Source organism: Argopecten irradians, chromosome 12, assembly GCF_041381155.1.
Source record: "Argopecten irradians isolate NY chromosome 12, Ai_NY, whole genome shotgun sequence".
NCBI lineage: Eukaryota > Metazoa > Mollusca > Bivalvia > Pectinida > Pectinidae > Argopecten > Argopecten irradians.
In genome coordinates this window covers 10,529,533-10,549,542 of record NC_091145.1, presented here as the reverse complement: position 1 = coordinate 10,549,542, position 20,010 = coordinate 10,529,533, and the positions used below count along the sequence as shown (strand labels likewise).

The window sequence follows — 20,010 nt, the reverse complement described above, 5'->3', positions numbered from 1 at the left end:
TCTTAAGACAATATCACTCTCAGGTAAATCATCTTACTTTGTTTTAAGACAATATCACTCTCAGGTAAATCATCTTACTTTGTCTTAAGACAATATCACTCTCAGGTAAATTATCTTACTTTGTCTTAAGACAATATCACTCTCAGGTAAATCATCTTACTTTGTCTTAAGACAATATCACTCTCAGGTAAATCATCTTACTTTGTCTTAAGACAATATCACTCTCTAGGTAAATCAATCATTTGTCTTAATGAACAATATCACTACTCAGGTAAATCATATTAACTTTGTTATTAAGACAATATCACTCTCAGGTAAATTCATCTTACTTTGTCTTAAGACAATATCACTCTCAGGTAAATCATCTTACTGGTTTTAAGACAATATCACTCTCAGGTAAATCATCTTACTTTGTCATAAGACAATATCACTCTCAGTAAAATCATCTTACTTTGTCTTTAAGACAACACTCTCATGAAAATCCATCTTACTTTGTCTTACTCTCAGGTAAATCATCTTACTTTGTCTTAAGACAATATCACTCTCAGGTAAATCATCTTACTGTTGTTTTAAGACAATATCACTCTCAGTAATCATCTTACTTTGGTAAATCATCTTACTTTGGTCTTAAGACAATATCACTCTCAGGTAAATCATCTTACTTTTGTCTTAAGACAATATCACTCTCAGGTAAATCATCTTACTTGTTTTAAGACAAAATTCCAAGTAAATGTGCATCATACTTGCTGAATGATATACACTCTCAGGTAAATCATCTTACTTTGTTCTTAAGACAATATCACTCTCAGGTAAATAAATTCTTACTTTGTCTTAAGACAATATCACTCTCAGGTAAATTATCTTACTTTGTCTTAAGACAATATCACTCTCTCAGGTAAATTATCTTACTTTGTCTTAAGACAATATCACTCTCAGGTAAATCATCTTACCTTTGTCTTAAGACAATATCACACTCTCAGGTAAATTATCTTACTTTTGTCTTAAGACAATATCACTCTCAGGTAAATCATCTTATCCTTAAGTCTTAGCACTGTCTTAAGACAATATCACTCTCAGGTAAATCATCTTACTTTGACTTAAGACAATATCACTCAGAGGTAAATCATCTAACTTTGTCTTAAGACAATATCATCTCTCATGTAAATCATCTTACTTTGTATTTAAGACAATATCCACTCTCAGGTAAATCATCTTACTTTGTTTTAAGACAATATCACTCTCAGGTAAATCATCTTACTTTGTCTTAAGACAATATCACTCTCAGGTAAAATCATCTAACTACAATATCACTATCAGTAAATCATCCTTACCTTTGTTTTAAGACAATATCACTCTCAGGTAAATCATCTTACTTTGTCTTAAGACAATATCACTCTCAGGTAAATCATCTTACTTTGTTTTAAGACAATATCACTCTCAGGTAAATCATCTTACTTTGTTTTTAAAGACAATATCACTCTCAGGTAAATTATCTTACTTTGTCTTAAGACAATATCACTCTCTCAGTTAAATCATCTTACATTGTTTTAAGACAATATCACTCCAAGGTAAATCAACTTACTTTGTCTGAGACAATATCACTCTCAGATAAATCATCTTTCTTTGTATTAAGAAAATATTCAACTCTCAGGTAAATTATATCTTACTAAATTTGTCTTAAGACAGTATCACTCTCAGGTAAATCATCTAACTTTGTCTTAAGACAATATCACTCTCAGGTAAATAATCTTACTTTGTCTTAAGACAATATCACTCTCAGGTAAATCATCTTACTTTGTCTTAATACAATATTCACTCTCAGGTAAATTATCCTTATTTTGTCTTAAGACAATAATCACTCACTCAGGTAAATCATCTTACTTTGTCTTCAATATCACTCCACTCTCAGGTATCACTCTCAGAGTTTAAATTATCTTATCTTACTTTGATCTTAAGACAATTATCACTCTCAGGTAAGTCATCTTACTTTGTCTTAAGACAATATCACTCTGAGGTAAATCATTTTACTTTGTCTTAAGACAATATCACTCTCAGGTAAATCATCTTACTTTGTTTTAAGACAATATCACTCTCAGGTTAATCATCTTATTTTCTTTTAAAGACAATATCACTCTCAGGTAAATCATCTTACTTTGTCTTAAGACAATATCACTCTCAGGTAAATCATCTTACTTTAATGATCAAATATCTTAAGACAATATCACTCTCAGGTAAACAATCATTCACTTCTCACTTTTATGTCTTAAGACAATATCACTCTCAGGTAAATCAGAATTACTTTGTTTTAAGACAATATCACTCTCAGGTAAATCATCTTTACTTTGTATTTAAGACAATATCACTCTCAGGTAAATTATTCTTACTTTGTCTTAAGACAATATCACTCTCAGGTAAATCATCTTACTTTGTCTTAAGGACAATATCACTCTCAGGTAAATCATCTTACTTTGTCTTAAGACAATATCACTCTCAGGTAAATTATCTTACTTTGTCTTAAGACAATATCACTCTCAGGTAAATTATCTTACTTTGTCTTAAGACAATATCACTCTCAGGTAAATCATTTTACTTTGTCTAAAGACAATGTCACTCTCAGGTAAATAATCTTACTTTGTCTTAAGACAATATCACTCTTAAGGTAAATCATATTACTTTGTCTTAAGACAATATCACTCTCAGGTAAATTATCTTACTTTGTCTTAAGACAATATCACTCTCAGGTAAATTATCTTACTTTGTCTTAAGACAATATCACTCTCAGGTAAATTATCTTACATTGTCTTAAGACAATATCACTCCAAGGTAAATTATCTTACTTTGTCTTAAGACAATATCACTCTCAGGTAAATCATCTTACTTTGTCTTAAGACAATATCACTCTCAGGTAAATCATCTTACTTTGACTTTAAAGCTTATCGGATATATTTCATTTGATATATACAGTCAATGTCAGATATGATATTAATTCTTTTCCTCGATTTAAAATCAAAATCTTTATAATTGATCATTTAGATAATAGTTTGGTTTGATAAGTTTAACGTCCTATTAACTGCCAGAGTCATTTAAGGACGTACCAGGTCTAGATGGCGGAGGAAATATGGTATCTGGCGACTGTTTTCCATATGGGCTTTAGAAGGGCTGGTGGTAATGTGTAAGGACATCTTAACCACTCGGCCACTGCCGCCCTTATAGATAATAGTCTCCAAATTAATTCGTTTTAGTGAAATAAATAAAAGAAATTTTGTTCTTAGGAAACCAGCTCAGTGACAAAGATGCCTTACTGTTTGTCGATGCCCTGAAAAGCAACATTTCCCTGACATCTCTCGACTTCAGCAATAACAACTTTGGGGAGATGGCAGGAGTCTATATAGGGGGCGCTCTGGTAAGTCTTAGTTAACAATGTAGGGGGCGCTCTGGTAAGTCCTAGTTAACAATGTAGGGGGCGCTCTGGTAAGTCTTAGTTTATAATGTAGGGGGCGCTCTGGTAAGTCTTAGTTTATAATGTAGGGGGCGCTCTGGTAAGTCTTAGTTTATAATGTAGGGGGCGCTCTGGTAAGTCTTAGTTAACACTGTAGGGGGCGTATAGGGGGCGCTCTGGTAAGTCTTAGTTAACAATGTAGGGGGCGCTCTGGTAAGTCTTAGTTTATAATGTAGGGGGCGCTCTGGTAAGTCTTAGTTTATAATGTAGGGGGCGCTCTGGTAAGTCTTAGTTTATAATGTAGGGGGCGCTCTGGTAAGTCTTAGTTAACACTGTAGGGGGCGTATAGGGGGCGCTCTGGTAAGTCTTAGTTAACAATGTAGGGGGCGTATAGTGGGGGCGCTCTGGTTCGTCTTAGTTTATAATGTAGGGGAGCTCTGGTAAGCTCTTAATTTATAATGTAGGGGGTGCTCTGGTAAGTCTTAGTTAACAATGTCGGAGGCGCTCTGGTAAGTCTTAGTTAACAATGTAGGGGGCGCTCTGGTAAGTCTTAGTTTATAATGTAGGGGGCGCTCTGGTAAGTCTTAGTTTATAATGTAGGGGGCGCTCTGGTAAGTCTTAGTTTATAATGTAGGGGGCGCTCTGGTAAGTCTTAATTAACACTGTAGGAGGCGTATAGGGGGCGCTCTGGTAAGTCTTAGTTAACAATGTAGGGGGCGTATAGGGGGCGCTCTGGTTAGTCTTAGTTAACAATGTAGGGGGAGCTCTGGTAAGTCTTAGTTTATAATGTAGGGGGCGCTCTGGTAAGTCTTAGTTAACAATGTAGGGGGAGCTCTGGTAAGTCTTAGTTTATAATGTAGGGGGCGCTCTGGTAAGTCTTAGTTTATAATGTAGGGGGCGCTCTGGTAAGTCTTAGTTAACACTGTAGGGGGCGTATAGGGGGCCCTCTGGTAAGTCTTAGTTAACAATGTAGGGGGCGCTCTGGTAAGTCTTAGTGTTATAATGTAGGGGACGCTCTGGTAAGTCTTAGTTTATAATGTAGGGGGCGCTCTGGTAAGTCTTAGTTCATAATGTAGGGGGCGCTCTGGTAAGTCTTTAGTTAACAATGTAGGGGGCGCGGGGGGCGCTCTGGATAGTCTTCGTTGGAAAATGGGTGGGCGCTCTGCTAAGTCTTAGTTTATTGATGTAGGGGTAAGGGGAGCTCTGGTAAGTCTTAGTTTATATAATGTAGGGGGCGCTCTGGTAAGTCTTAGTTAACAATGTAGGGGGAGCTCTGGTCTGAGTAAGCTCTGGTAAGTCTTAGTTTATAATGTAGGAGGCGCTCTGGTAAGTCTTAGTTAACAATGTAGGGGGCGCTCTGGTAAGTAGTTATAATGTAGGGGGCGCTGGTATGAATCTTGTTACAAATGGTTGGTAGTTTTATAATGTAGGGGGCGCTCTGGTAAGTCTTAGTCTATAATGTAGGGGGCGTTATGGTAAGTCTTTGTTTATAATGTAGGTAGGGGGCACTCTGCTTAGTCCTTAGATTATATCGATACAACTGGTACGGGAAGCTCTGGTAAGTCTTAGATTATAATGGCGGGGTGCTCTGGTAAGTCTTTGTTTATAATACCGTATAGCTAGATATTTTCGTGGAGATATATTTTCCCAATTTTTCAGAACATTGCTATGATCACAAAATTTTGATCTGCAAAATATTAAGAAATTGTTGAATCATAATTATAAACCTTGAAAGCCAGATTGGAAAAATTAAAACGGTAAAAAAATATAATTTCTTCGATTTTAGTTAAAATGGCAAAAATTTGGACCCATGTAAATAACCTGCCATCTGTGTGTCTTATTTGAGGTGAAATATGGTAATATAAAGTATATAGCGCAGTGGTAGTTAGCTCACTGCACAGTTATTAGGATGATGCCAGGAAATATAAGATGCTGATGTCTAATCCTATTGACGTTGTCTTTTTGTCAATAAAATATTTGGAAATTAAAAATAAGACACCCTCTTGGAATAACATTTAATTTATCTTTAAAAATTGTTGTATTAACAGATAGTCAGTAACTTAAAAAAATGAAATGCTTTTAATATTTAATTTAAGATGATAAAAATTTTGATTAAGAAATGCAGCTTTGTGTTGTACCGATAATGGATAATGGGCATTGGGTGATGGAAAAAATGATCAGGGAGGAATTTTATTACCACCACCTAACGCCAACAACTGTCTATAATCCGATGGCCCATTATTTTTGACCTTAAGATAGAGGTGTTGGATTAGATGTCAGACATCACAAGCACTTACCTATTCCTACCTGATCTAAATGTCATCAAGTCACAGAGTAAAAAAAATTGTTTTTCATTTTCAGGCGGTAAATGATAGTCTGCATGACCTTGACCTTAGCTGGAATGCCATCAGAGGCAAAGGAGCGATTGCTGTCGCGGAAGCCTTAAATGTGAGTTGACTTCATCTGTGGTATTTGCAACATCAATATTAATCAATAAATGAACTGATTCGAGGGTTAGAATATTTTCAAAATACATTCAGATATTATTTTGTGACTAGAAAGAGTGGTGCACATGTATGTGAGTGACTGACAGTGATGTTACCTGTAGAAAGCTGACTCCCTCACTCTCTCAACTGAGCTAAGAAGACTTCAACTAGAGAATAGTTAATTAAAGGTTGAATGTACTTTTTTGTAAAAATTTACCACATTATTGCATTTGAACTTTAGACAATATATCATGATGTCTGAAATTGTCCTAAGTTCAAATCTCAAGTGGGGTATTTGTGAGGTACGACTGTTGGTCAATGGTTTTTCTCCAGGTACTCCGGCTTTCTTCCACCATCTAAACCTGGCAATGTCCTCAAATAACCCTGGCTGCAAATATGACATGAAGCTAATCATATAAAACATAGTCCTTCCTGTTTTTTTATCATCACCAAAACATTTTCTATGCTGTAATTACCTGTAAATTTATTTAACATGTTTACCAATATGATTTCAACATGATTTACTGCAGAAAAACAACACATTGGAGGTATTAGACCTGGCATGGAATGGTTTTGGTGTGGCGGGTGCCTTGGCTCTCCAACAAGCTCTGCGAGTCAACACCAAGCTCAAGGTTCTAGATCTCAGGTTAGCACTTTAATTAATAAAACTAAGCTTTTAAACAAACCTTTAATGTGAACTTCATTGATAATAGTTCTAGACCTGCGTTTTCCTTTGAATTTCTCATGATGTACTCCTAATAATTTAAAGCCATTTATCATATTAAGGGCACAGGCCTTCATGCCCGAAGGACACGACATGCGAAGCACTTCTAAGGTATCACATATATGAAAATATAAGAAAAAACACAATCTTTCAAATTCAATCCTACATACTGACAACTTCAGTTTGCGGCCGCCATTTTTCCCCACTGTAAAAAATTCCATCAGCGTGAATGCGGTGCTTTGAAGTCAGCTCATTATATAATCAAGCAGTTCAAATGCTTTTATGATCAGACAAACATAATCTTCTTCTGGCAAAGCTCAGTGATATTACTCTTTATTTGCAAGCGTTCAAGTGATAGACCACCTTCCAATATAATCAGCTGGCCAAAAATGGAATATCTGGTACAGAAATAAAAATTTCTTCATTTTCTTATGTGGAAATACATTTTACCATATAGGGTTTGAGATGTGAATATATGAATAAAAAATAAACAGAAAATTTGGCTCCGTTATTTCCATAAATTGAACATATTAAGATTGCATAATTAACAATTAATAGTTACTGGAAACATCTGGCTGCGCCCTTTAAGGCCTTGACTTCAGTCATATTACTGTTTAATTTCAGAGTATGTAAGCTAATAATAAATAAACCAAAATGAACAAAACTTTTTCATTTGTTAATATAAGATAAATTATTTGATGTCTCATTTAAAAAATGTCCTCGCTCTTTGTAGTAACAATCGACTGAACAAAGAGGCAGCCAAGCATATCAGCGTGGGAATCAGTCAGAACTATGGCCTGGAGACTTTGTTGGTATGTATATGAAACTTAAGATATTTAAATGATCTTTTGATTAAATTAAGATACACAAAATAAATATGATTTTTAAACAAGATATAATTTCATCATTTGTATTTATACAGTAAAAATTTTACAACTTCTGTAAGATATTAAAATTTTGCCTCGACTGAGTTAGAAAGTCATGTAATAGATATTTATTAATTACTATATACTATAATAACAATTTGTATGGTGGAACATACAAAGTATCATTTGGAATAATTATACATGTATCATTTTCTTCAAGTTGAACCTGAATCCCCTAGCAGACAGCGGTATAGAGCTCACACTACAGGGCTTAGCTCAACAGGAAAGCTTACGCTATGTTTCACTTGAGGTATAACACAACATCATTACATACATTAGTAATTCAAACATGAGCAAAATATCACGAAATTAGAGAATTTCAGTGGCTCTCAACGTGTTCACAATTCGGCAAACTTCAACTTTTAAGAATGACATTTAAAGGGAGGTAACACTCATTGCATCGAATGACTGGGTAACAATACAAGCAAAGGGGAGTTGTCTCCCCTATCTGAAAAAACTTATCATCAATACAAATAAAGAGGAGTTATCTCCCCTGGTGCAACAGGTATTTTTGTACTTAATATTTTGTTGATATGCTTTTCTTGTGTCAAATATTCTTGAAGAAATTCTACATGTTCTTGGTTCTGTATACTGTATTCTTTAATCTTAAAAGCCAATGATATTTTTAAATCATTTGAAATTCCATGTATTCAAAAAAATCTTGTAATTTACAAAATTCACTTCTTACAATAATAAAAAAAAATTGTTGCCAATGTTCCAGAACTGTGGGGTAAGTTTCTTGTGATGGCTTCACGGTGTGTGATGTTTGAGGGTACTGCATGATGATGTTAATTAATATGTAATAATTAATATCCATTATAATTAGTAAAGTGTATGATGAAGTCTAATATTTGCTGTGGGTTTTGTTTTATTTTTATTTCATATTTTGTAAATATTTCATGATATATTTAAAAACTAAATCTATCTAGTTGAAGCTCAGATTATTGGAAAATCTAGGGTTATCAATTCAAATAACCCTTTTTTCAGAAGGTAGAAGTAAGAAATAAAGATGTAAATATTAACAGAATGAAAAGTTAACTGAAAAACAAATTTCACTAAAAGTAAAATGATGACTACATAAATATTTTGCATGACTATGTGCATGTGCATGATGTAAATTGTTTAGCTGAAATTGAAGTAATTTATTTACAAACTTTAGATAATTAGGACATTTAGACCTAGAACAATAGCATGTTATTTATTTGTCTTGCTTTGTAATTTGGGTAAAAATAAAGAGAGAAAAAAATGGAATTGGTTAGGATCAAGCTAACATTTACCTTCATTTTAATGAATGGAAACAATAAAAAAAAATATGAAGGAGGATTGTATAGCCTTTTAAAAAAATGTTGTATTAAAAAAGAAATTGTGTTTGTATGTTGGACATACTTATTAAGTTTAAATTGTTTGAGGGTGATAGCAAAGCTCTTAAAACCAGATTGCATCCCAACTAACATTATCCATTGTTTATTGTTTTTGTTTTAGCTAAATACAGCATGGATAGCAGATATGTTAATCATTATTCTTTAAGTTTTTTTGTATGATTAGAACACTGGTAATGTTTGCATTATAGACTGGTTAGTAGCCATTTTTAATGAAAAAAATAGATGCATGATTATATAGATATTTACTGTCATTAACGACAAGAAAGTCATAATAGTTCCCATTTTCATATACTTTATCATTTATTATACATTTTTATGAGTTATTTGGGAAAAAAATGATAAAATAAAAATAAATTTTTCATCAATTGAATATATTTTTTTTTCATTTTTTTTCCTTGTAATTATACTTACTCAGGTAGTACATGAAAATACTACTAATTTAAAACCTATTTTTGTTGTTTTCCCCCACATATATTATGAACTTCAAATTAAGCTATTACTGGACTATGTTAAGTATACTCAAGGCATGGGGTAATCGTGTAATCATCATGAATTGTAATCACATGTAATTACATTTTGAAATTTTAGGAGATGAATGTAAATCCTGCCAATTACAAGACAATTAAGGAAATAGAGGAATCCAGGGACATCAGTATCCTTCATGGAGGGATGGGCGGATATCAGAGATATTCGGTAAGTCATGTCTGAGAGGGCAGATATCAGAGATATTGGGTAAGTTGTGCATGTGTCTGACAGGAAGATATCAGAGATACATGGTAAGTCATGTCCGAGAGGGTGGATATCAAAGATATTCTGTAAGTCATGTCCAAGAGGGCAGATATCAAAGATATTGTGTAAGTCGTGTCTGAGAGGCTGGATATCAAAGATATTCTGTAAGTCATTACTGTCAGGACCCATTCCATATTTCAATGGTGATATATCAGAGATGTTCTAAGGGCAGATTTATCTTATATAAAAAATCCATGTATTTTAATGGGTGAATATCAAGACTTTGGCTGATAGTCATGTTGACCTAGAGCTAGATAAAACAAATTCAGTAAGTTGATGTCTGAAATTATATTTCAAAGGTGGATATAGACAAATACATTCTAAGATTCATGTCCAATATTTCACGCTTATATAAACAATAAAGACAAATTTGTATGAACATTTTATTTTCGGTTTGCAGTCTCAGGCAAGTGTGCTCCGTGTCCTATCGCGATTCCTGAGAGAGCACCGGTCACAGCTCACTGAAGCATGCAATCAACAGGACAAAGATAGGAGTGGCATTCTGTCTACAGACGAACTCAAGGTTGCCTTTAGAGAGGCTGGACTCCGGCTCACTAATGTAAGTTATAGTGAACTTCAGGGAGGCAGGACTCCAGCTCACTAATGTAAGTTATAGTGAATTTTAGGGGGACAGAACTCCAACTCACTAATGTAAGTTATAGTGAACTTCAGGGAGGCAAAACTCCAACTAACTAATGTAAGTTATAGTGAACTTAAGGGAGGCAGGACTCCAACTCACTAATGTAAGTTATAGTGAACTTTAGGGGGACAGAACTCTGGCTCACTCATGTAAGTTATAGTGAACTTCAGGGAGGCAAAACTCCAACTCACTAATGTAAGTTATAGTGAACTTCTGGAGGCTGAACTCTGGCTCACTAATGTAAGTCATAGTGAACTTCTAGGAGACTGAACTCTGGCTCACTAATGTAAGTTATAGTGAACTTCAGGAGGCTACTCAATGGGTAATGAAAGTTATAGTAAGCTTATGAGCTATAGTGAACTCCAGAGAGGCTGAACTCTAGCTCACTAATGTAAGATTTAATGAACTTCAGGGAGGCTGAACTCTGGCTCACTAACATAAGATTTAGTGAACTTCGAGAAAGATGACCTCTGGCTCACTAATATATTATGAACTTCAGAGGGATTGGATTCCTCCTGCTCACTAATGTAAGTTAAAGGTGAACTTCAGGATTCAGGTTGAACTTGGTTCACTATTGTAAGTTATAGTGAACCTCAGGGTGTCTTGTTAGTTATAATAAACTTTCAGTGATAAGTCTCTGATATCATTAATGAACATATCACTTACGTGTATAGGAAATTGTAAGAAAGGGGAATGTTTTTATTTATTATCATTAACGTTCCATGAACTCAATAATGTTAATCAAAGGTTAATGAACTTAAGGATGTATTTCTTCTGTGGTTTTAGTCCCGTTAAAGTCTCGTTTCGACATAGATCAAAAACGTTATGAGATTTTCAAATACGATTTATCAATATCTGTAGCATGTGGTCTGTAGCAAATTTTGTCAAAAAATTACATTTCTATTTTTAGTAGATTTTTTTACACAGCGATTTTTAGAAATGACCCATTCGGCGGCCATTTTGAAATTGTGTCTTTTTTTGGCTTTGAGAAGAGCCATCTTTTTCCCATTTTTTACTTAAATTGTTTTTACTTAAATCATCACAGCGTCAGCATTTTCAGCTGTATCGAGTTAATTTTTGCTGTAAATCTTCACTGGGTACATGTTAATTAAAATATTGAACATTAATGTGTGAAATGATACACGGTTTGTCACTTTATTTTTACATTTAATGGTAATTTGAGCACTTTTATTTTTTAGTCAAAAATATTGAAAAATAACATATATTTAAATGGGGCAAAAAAGTAAGCACACGGACCCCCCATTTTTCTGCCTGATTAAGAAAGAACAACCCTTTCCCTATTGATATGCAAACTATTGACAAAAGTTTAATACCAGAACTTTTTCTATAAAGTATTAAATTTGACAAAAATGGCTGAAAATGGTGCATTTTGGAGCTCAAAATTAAGGGGTAGGGGTAGCATATGTTGTTATTTTGAGAAAAAATATGACTCTTATTAATCATAACTGATATATTTTTAATGAAGACTACTGGAAAATAAATTCTACAAACATCCATACATATCAAACACCTCATTAGGAAATTATGGCTTTAAATTCTAGTGTATGTGGTCAAAACGGCGAAATTCCAATAAAATCCACTATTTTGTCATTTTGGTATCTTTGAGTGACAATAACTCAAAAACGAGCACACGGACATATGTTTTTTCTTCCATTTTCTTTCATGGTATGAACTCCTCTTTCCAAAAATCTATATGAGAAAAAAAGTTTAATACAAGAAAATTTTAATCAAAGGTTAATGAACTTAACGGAGTCGAGACTCTGACCCACCATTGCTGGTAATTGTAAACTTAAAAGTTGCTGAGTCTTTGATTTTCAACAAGGAAGCAAAATGGCTACTCATTAATATATTAATATGAATATGTAGTCTTTATTTCACTGCAAAATAATCAAATGATACACATTGTCCTGTTTTTACAGAAGCAGTTAAGCCTGTTGATAGATGATATAGACTCCCGACATACAGGCAGTGTACAATATGGGTAAGTTATATACCTCCATTGCAGTTCACTAAAATAATGAAATTTTGTTGAGAAACAAAAATCATTTTACATAAATATAGTAAAGATAGGTACAGTAATAAAACCTGCCTTATGCCACCTTTGTATAACGACCACCTGTATAGTAAGACCTCTTTTTTGTGGTCCCAAATGACCGGTTTTAATGAAATATGACCTGTGTGTAAAACCCACTTAGCTAAAAAGGTTTTATTTCCTTTGTCCCTTTGGTGGTCCTTACAGGCAGGTTTGACTATATTAAAAACTGTCTGCATATATATACATTTACCTAGATAAGTTATTCGGAGGCTTAATCGTATGTAATTCTTAGTTTTGCCCTAATGTTGCCTTAATTGTGTATTAATTAATTTATTTATTTTTATTTATTTATTTTTATTTATTTATTTATTTATCTATTTATTTATTTATCATTTTAATATGAATATTTATTTATCTATTTATTGTTAATTTATTTATTTATTAATCAATTAATTATTTTTTAAATAAATATCTATTTATTTATTTATTTATTTATTTATCAACAGTGATATTCTCAGTGGTAAAGCATTAGGAGAGTTCTACAACCGGAAACCTTCAGTGAGTGCCACTGTGGCCACGACCTACAGCTCTAGACCGAGCAGTGGCCACAGCAGTTACGGACAGCATATCACAGTGGCCTAACTTGGTCACTGTGGCCTTGTAATCACTGGACAACATGTCAAGATGGCTTAATCATGATGATCGCCGGGCTTCAAAATGGTCAATAACAGGATCAATAGTTACTGGTCAAGACATTAGTGTGACTTAATTATGATAATCGCCAGACTACAAAATGGTCAATATAGTCACCGGACAACATTGTGGCCAGAATTCCAAGAAGATAAATACTGAGCCACAGAATTAATTTACCAGGAAGTGGCTTACTTTTGTGGCATTACCATGTTAACAGAATTCTTTAATTGTCATTTGGATGTCAATCTTTAACTGTGATAATGGAAGAATATTATGGTAATTTTGAGATTGTAAAATGATGTCATTTCTATTCACAGGGACCTGGCACAAACTTTTAACTAACAGTATCTATAATACCCGGTATATGTATACGGTATATACTGTTGGTTAAAAATTCATGCCAGGTCCCTGTGTTTCTATCCCATCTTCAGAAATGGATGTCATAATCAAGGAAAGGTGGTTAAGATTGCACTCAAATGATGTCAATTTCCTTAATTCTCAAATCCAATGTATATTAAACTTTAGCCATGTAAACAATATCAGTCTAACAAATAATGTTATTTATAATTCTCTGGCACCATTTATTTACCAAAATATAGAAATTATTTATATATAGCAACCCTGTCCCAATATTTTGGAACATATTCTTCGACTAATTTTCATTTATTTCATGTTGGTATTAGTTGTTTACACATAATGACAATGTTAGTTCACTACTTCAATATAGTGCTGATCACTTTTTTACAAGAGTAATGTCCCCTTCCTAAGCTGTTTGTGTGGTTGGTTTTGTTTTTGTCTTCCAGTTTTTGATAATCAAATGTTCAAAGCCATTTGGCTCAATGTTATTGTTTTGCCAAAATTAGTTGGATTAATTGTTATGCCGTCCATTTTAAGTACTGTTTTTATGCTATTTTGCATGTGTGTGTGTCTTCCAGCTGTATATTTACCAATTTTACATGAGTTATAAATTTCAGTGAAGTTTAAGTGAAAAGTAACTAAATTCTTGCAACTTTAAAGATTTTAAAACCTTATCTTCGTGGAATCAGAGTTATTTCCCTTTAAAGTTTTCAAAACTTTTTCTTTCTCCAAATAACTGAATATTTTATTTTGTTTCCTTTTAATCTTTAGGATTAAATGATTCTTAATTATATACTTGTTACTCAAAAAGATATTGTGTTGATAAGATTAGGTGTAGATTAATTATGTGGTTAATTATATATGCCCAATAAAATTAAAAAATCTAGAGTTAAGGGAGATAACTCTTTAAATCAAGTATAAATAAGTACAGTTTTTATCTTTCCGGTGATAAAATGAAAAGAAGATGAAAAAAATGCACCACAAATAAGATATACCAAAGAATTCATATGGAATCTCATATAAATTTTATCTTTCTAAAGATTTTTTTTTTTCTAAATTTCATGATCTTCCACGTAAAGTGATACTCATTTGCCATAATTTTTTTAAACATAGATATTTTTTTATTATTCATTAATTCTCTATAAGGATGTCTTGTAAGAATTTCTTTGAAACTACAATCACAACACTTATACGCATTCATATGTTCATGTTATTATATATTTTGTTTACATATGTTATCATGCAATCATTATTTATTTCATATACTAGAATAAATTAGTTGCTACATTATTATTTTGTTTTTCACATTAAGAGTGCATGTTGTTTTGTTGAGTGATTCTAATTTTACATTTTGTGGATTTTATTTCACATTTTCTTTTAGATAATTGATATTCAATTTTCAATGATTTATCATTTTACAGGAAATTGCTTTAACATATGTTTTGTGTATGCTACTACGTATTCATCTTATTATTTAGTTTCTGTTATTGTCATATATTTATTTATTTAATAGTCGAAGAAATGTACTTTTTAATTTAAGAATTTATCTACTGCATGCACTAGTGACTAATTATAGAAGGAAACACAATTATGAAGTATACAATTAATCAATATTTTTATATATCTGAACAATATTATATCAAGCAATTTAATGAATTAATCTTTGCCATAGAATTCCAAAAATACACCTAACTTTTCATTTATATTGATGACCTAACTTAGCTTTAATTTTATATTAAAATAATTTTGCCATACTGATATGTAATTATAATTTCATTATTAGTTGCATTATTTTCGTTTGTCAAAATAATCAGCATTTCATATTTACTGACTTTATACTTATTGGTCTTAAAGTACAAATAACAACTTTTAATCTATTCAGAAACCTGGCATGATTTTGTGTCATATTCATTTTGTAAGAAAGTTTTTTAATTTTTCAATGATTCTTTATGCATTCACCCCTGAAAATCCATAATGAACTGTTCCAGCCCTTGAGTTAGAAGAGTTCAAATGTGTCTCCAGGGGTGAATGAATTCTAGAGATAAACCATTAACCAATTGTATGGTTACTGGAACATATAACAATTAAGTTACAGGTACTACTTAATCCGTAAATGGGAAAATATATTACTATTTGTGATAATTGTAAATTGGAAAATACATTACGATTTGTGATAATTATAAAACTATATTTGGCTCTCATTATCTAACATTAAATACCTCATTATCCTGTGTGTCTTAATTAATATCTCTATAGCATTATGTGGCTAGTCAAAACATGATAATTATTTGTCATACATGTTTATGTTTAAGAAAAAATCTCTAATTTTTTATATGAAGATCAAATATTCAGATGTGATATGGCCTGTCAATCATATTAAACAGAACAATCGGTATTGATTATATTCAGAAGAGAAATAATTCCCCAGTATTTGGAAAAAAATAATACGCAATTTTGAATTTGATAAATACAAAAACATTATTTTTATGTAAAAGTGAACGAGTCGAGATAACTCTTCCATCCTTCAGCCCGTGTAAAGACAAAATAAGGGGTGATAACTTTTCCATCCTGTGTAAACATGGTCAAGGGGAGATAACTGTGTCATCCTTAAGTCTGTGTACCTTTGTAACATGAGGGATGGGAGATAACTCTTCCATCCTTCAGACTTTTGAAATGATCAAGGGGAGGTAATTCTTCCGTCCTTCAGCTTGTAGGTGTTGGGCCACTGTTCATAATACTGAAACTAAAACTGAATAAAGATTTTGACCTAAAATATGTTGATGGATTAAAGTATTTACTGAAGAAAATGTGTTTTTAATTTTTTGGTTTTCAACTTATACCCAATAGAAGAAAAAATGCATTAGATATATTAATTCCTATGTATGATGCATGTATGTAGCTTTAATCAACGTATCACTGCAATAATACCTTTTCCATTTAATTAATGTACCAAAAGATTTTTTATGCACTTCATCAGCATGGCTGTCAAGGGAAGTTATTCTGATAGTTCAACGTTTTGTTTGCTAGATTGTACCAGAAACGTGCAATTGCATATGATTCTGATTGTGCCGGTTAGCCGAATAACCCACCAAAAATAAAATAAACACATAGATAAATAAATTTGAAAAAATAAAAGAAATAAAGATATTGTTTCTGGAATTTTATCTTCAATACTTGTTTCAAGCCGGAGTCTTTGTGAACAGATTTTGATGACAAGCACATGTATTGGAAGAGTTGTAAGACACACGGGTCCTTGTGATTATACAATATATTAGAGGCCGTGATTACCGAGCTGAGGGTCGGTTGGAACGCCTCAGATAAAATTCATGTCAAAATATTTATTTTAGCAGATATTAATTGAAATTCAGACAACATCATTTTGCATATAAATTAATTCAAGATATCAAATGACAAGATAGCGATCCTAAGTCGAGAATTAACAGTTAAGTTCTTCCGTCCTTCAGCCCGTGTTAAGACAAAATAAGGGGGAATAACTTTTCCATACTGTGTAAACATGATCAAGGGGAGATAACTCTGTCATCCTTAAGTCTGTGTATCTTTGTAATATGATAGATGGGAGATAACTCTTCCATCCTTCAGACTATGTAAAATGGTCAAGGGGAGGTAATTCTTCCGTTCTTCAGCTTTACTGAAACTAAAACTAAATAAAGATTTTGACCTAAAATATGTTGATGGATTAAAGTATTTACTGAAGAATTTTATTTTTTGATTTTTTGGTTTTTAACTTATACCCTATAGAAAAAAATATTTGCATTAGATATATTGATTCCTGTGTAAGATGTATGTAACTTTAATCAACTTATCACTGAAGTACATTCTTTTTCCATATCATAAAAGTACCAAATGATTTTTCATGCACTTCGTTAGCATGGCTGTCAAGGGAAGTTACTCTGATAGTTCAACGTTTTGTTTGCTAGATTGTACCAGAAACGTGCAATTGCATTTGATTCTGATTGTGCCGGTTAGCCGAGTAACCGACCAAAAAATAAAATAAACACATAAATAAATAAATTTAAAAAAAAATAAAAGAAATAAAGATATTGTTTCTGGAATTTTATCTTCAATACTTGTTTCAAGCCGGAGTCTTTGTGAACAGATTTTGATGACAAACACATGTATTGGAATAGTTGTAAGACACACGGGTCCCTGTGGTAAGAGGCCCCGTCATTACCGTGATTAGACATTTCTTTCTCTCTATATATATGTGTAATACAGTATTACATATATATAGAGAAAGAAATATATCTATAGAGCCAAACGCCTGTGATTGTCCAAATAGCACGTCAGCATCAGACTATAAATGTAAATACAATCATGATAATTCAAAGTTCCATGACTGTATATAACCATATACTTTGAAAACCTTTATCCAAGTCATAAAAATTGTGTAGAGCAGAAATCTAGTTTGATTATCATGGCCGACAGTTATCAATCACAAGAAAACGACTTGTCTCGTTGTCACCATAACTGTCCGTGTCAACACCAGGCCCCTGGGGACTCAGTTTGGTTGTAAAATAGAAAATTAAAACACGATCACGGGGTGGGTGGGTGCACGTCAACGGATTAATCAGGACCAGGGGCTACGTACCCGAACAGGCCACAGATAAAATCAATAAAAAGAATTAACCGTATTGTTGATCTAGGTAGCTATTCAGGTATTTTGTAATTATCTCCACTCTCGATAGACAGATAGTTAACAGTTTACAGATAGTTGTGTATGAATTTATCGCATAATCGGACAGTTATCAAGTAATTTAGTCGATATTGCAGATTTTTCACGGATATGAAAACACGCCCTAGAGCTATTAGAGCGATTTTCGCAAGATAGAGAGAATGACGTTACATCATATTAGCTGAAAAAAACGTTACAAAATGTACAATATCACGAGAAAAAGCTCTCGAAGTTGATTTTTAAAATTAATTTGACTGAAATCTATAAGATTTCTGAATTAAAAAAAAATAATCTAAAGACCAAATCTTACGACAAGTTGCTGGTATATTTTCCATAGTAACGGACTTTGTCCTTCTGTTGGCAATCGTTTTGCTCTGTTGTCACATAAAACTGAATGTACGCCATGTCTTATAAAGACAAACACCAATGTCTGCCAGAAAACCAATGCTAAAGACTCAATGAATTATCTTCCATGTTGATCACAAGTATTATGCACATTTGCACTTTCAACGGGGACCTGCAAATGAGTTCTGTTTGAAAATGCTATCTATACTAGGTCGTTTTAGACATTGGGATGGGGCTTCATTTTAATTCGGAATTATGAGTACAGGAACATTGGTGTATTTTTTAATTTTAATTATGATTGATACATTTGATTACATTCACAATATTGTTCATTTGTTGTTCTTCGTTTTTTAATTGATACATTACACGTGAATAAGCCAATTAGTGTCGAATATTCGGCTAATATTACAATCGATCATCGGACCAATTTCTAAAGGATTTTCTAGTCATTTTGACAAATCGAGTCATTTTGACATCGATGGGATTTTCTAGTCATTTTGACAATCATGGGATTTTCTAGTCATTTTTAGTCAATGAAAGGATTTTCTAGTCATTTTGACAATCTATGGGATTTTCTTGTCATTTTGACAATCGATGGAATTTTCTAGTCATTTTGACAATCGATGGGATTTTCTGTATCCGTATTTTTATTAAATACTTTTCGGGTAGTAAATAGAATGTAAAATAAATTCATCAGGTTTTCTTAACTTATTTTGACAAAATATTGAAGGAATGCTAAAATAAGGATATGTATATTATTAAATAAGGTTATATTTTACCATTTTATGGAGGGTTTTCTTCATTTACATTAAGTTTTTTCCTCACCTGACTAAACGATTATGAAATTTTTGAATCAATGACAATATAACTTGGAGTTTCATCTAGCAGTTAACTCTTTTTGATCATCTTGTCAATATAAGACGTTGACAGACTTACAGATAACAATTTGTAGTAATGTCAAATTCCATTGTTAGTTATTGTGCGTTGTCACTGTTTTATATATTTAGTAGTACGTTCACCAGACAAACATGTACATGTTCACATGTTGTAAGACAGAGTGTGTCCATTCGAACTCGCCCACACGGCTCATTGGCTGATGATGGCGATGCATCATCTACCTTGAAAGGATTTTTTACGTCACAAGGGACACATTTGAGGAATAATTGGGGGTAACTAAAATAAAATTCCTTGGATTTTATTTCCATCAAAATAAACTGTAAAACCTGCCTTTAGCGACCCCCTCTGTATAAAGACCACCTGCTTAATAAGATCACTCTTTCCGAATTGTTCAGTTTCTACACAATTTGACCCGTGTATAAAAACCACTTGGCTATAAAGTCCTTTTTATCTTTGTTCATTGGGCGGTATATAAATGATTTAATATTCAATAATCTCATTAGGTGTCGCATATTTATCAAAAATAAAAGTACGATCAATTGGATAAATTTTTTAATGAAAGTTGTAATAATTTCGTTGAGTA

The 20,010-nt window shown here is 32.6% G+C and overlaps 1 protein-coding gene across 5 annotated transcripts in view; it reads left to right on the top strand.

Annotated features, from left to right (window-relative positions):
* The window catches only part of LOC138336201 (leucine-rich repeat-containing protein 74A-like), a 53,041-nt gene extending 35,492 nt beyond the window's left edge, over window positions 1-17,549 (top strand). For all 5 annotated transcript variants that reach the window (XM_069285572.1, XM_069285568.1, XM_069285569.1 and 2 more), the window contains 9 exons: window positions 3,273-3,403; window positions 5,801-5,887; window positions 6,456-6,571; window positions 7,383-7,461; window positions 7,736-7,825; window positions 9,546-9,650; window positions 10,147-10,305; window positions 12,327-12,388; window positions 12,949-17,549. In XM_069285572.1, the coding sequence (XP_069141673.1) occupies window positions 3,273-3,403; window positions 5,801-5,887; window positions 6,456-6,571; window positions 7,383-7,461; window positions 7,736-7,825; window positions 9,546-9,650; window positions 10,147-10,305; window positions 12,327-12,388; window positions 12,949-13,084 (965 nt within the window). In that variant the 3' untranslated portion in view covers window positions 13,085-17,549. The remainder of the gene's footprint in view (window positions 1-3,272; window positions 3,404-5,800; window positions 5,888-6,455; window positions 6,572-7,382; window positions 7,462-7,735; window positions 7,826-9,545; window positions 9,651-10,146; window positions 10,306-12,326; window positions 12,389-12,948) is intronic.
* The last annotated feature ends 2,461 nt before the right edge of the window (window positions 17,550-20,010 follow it).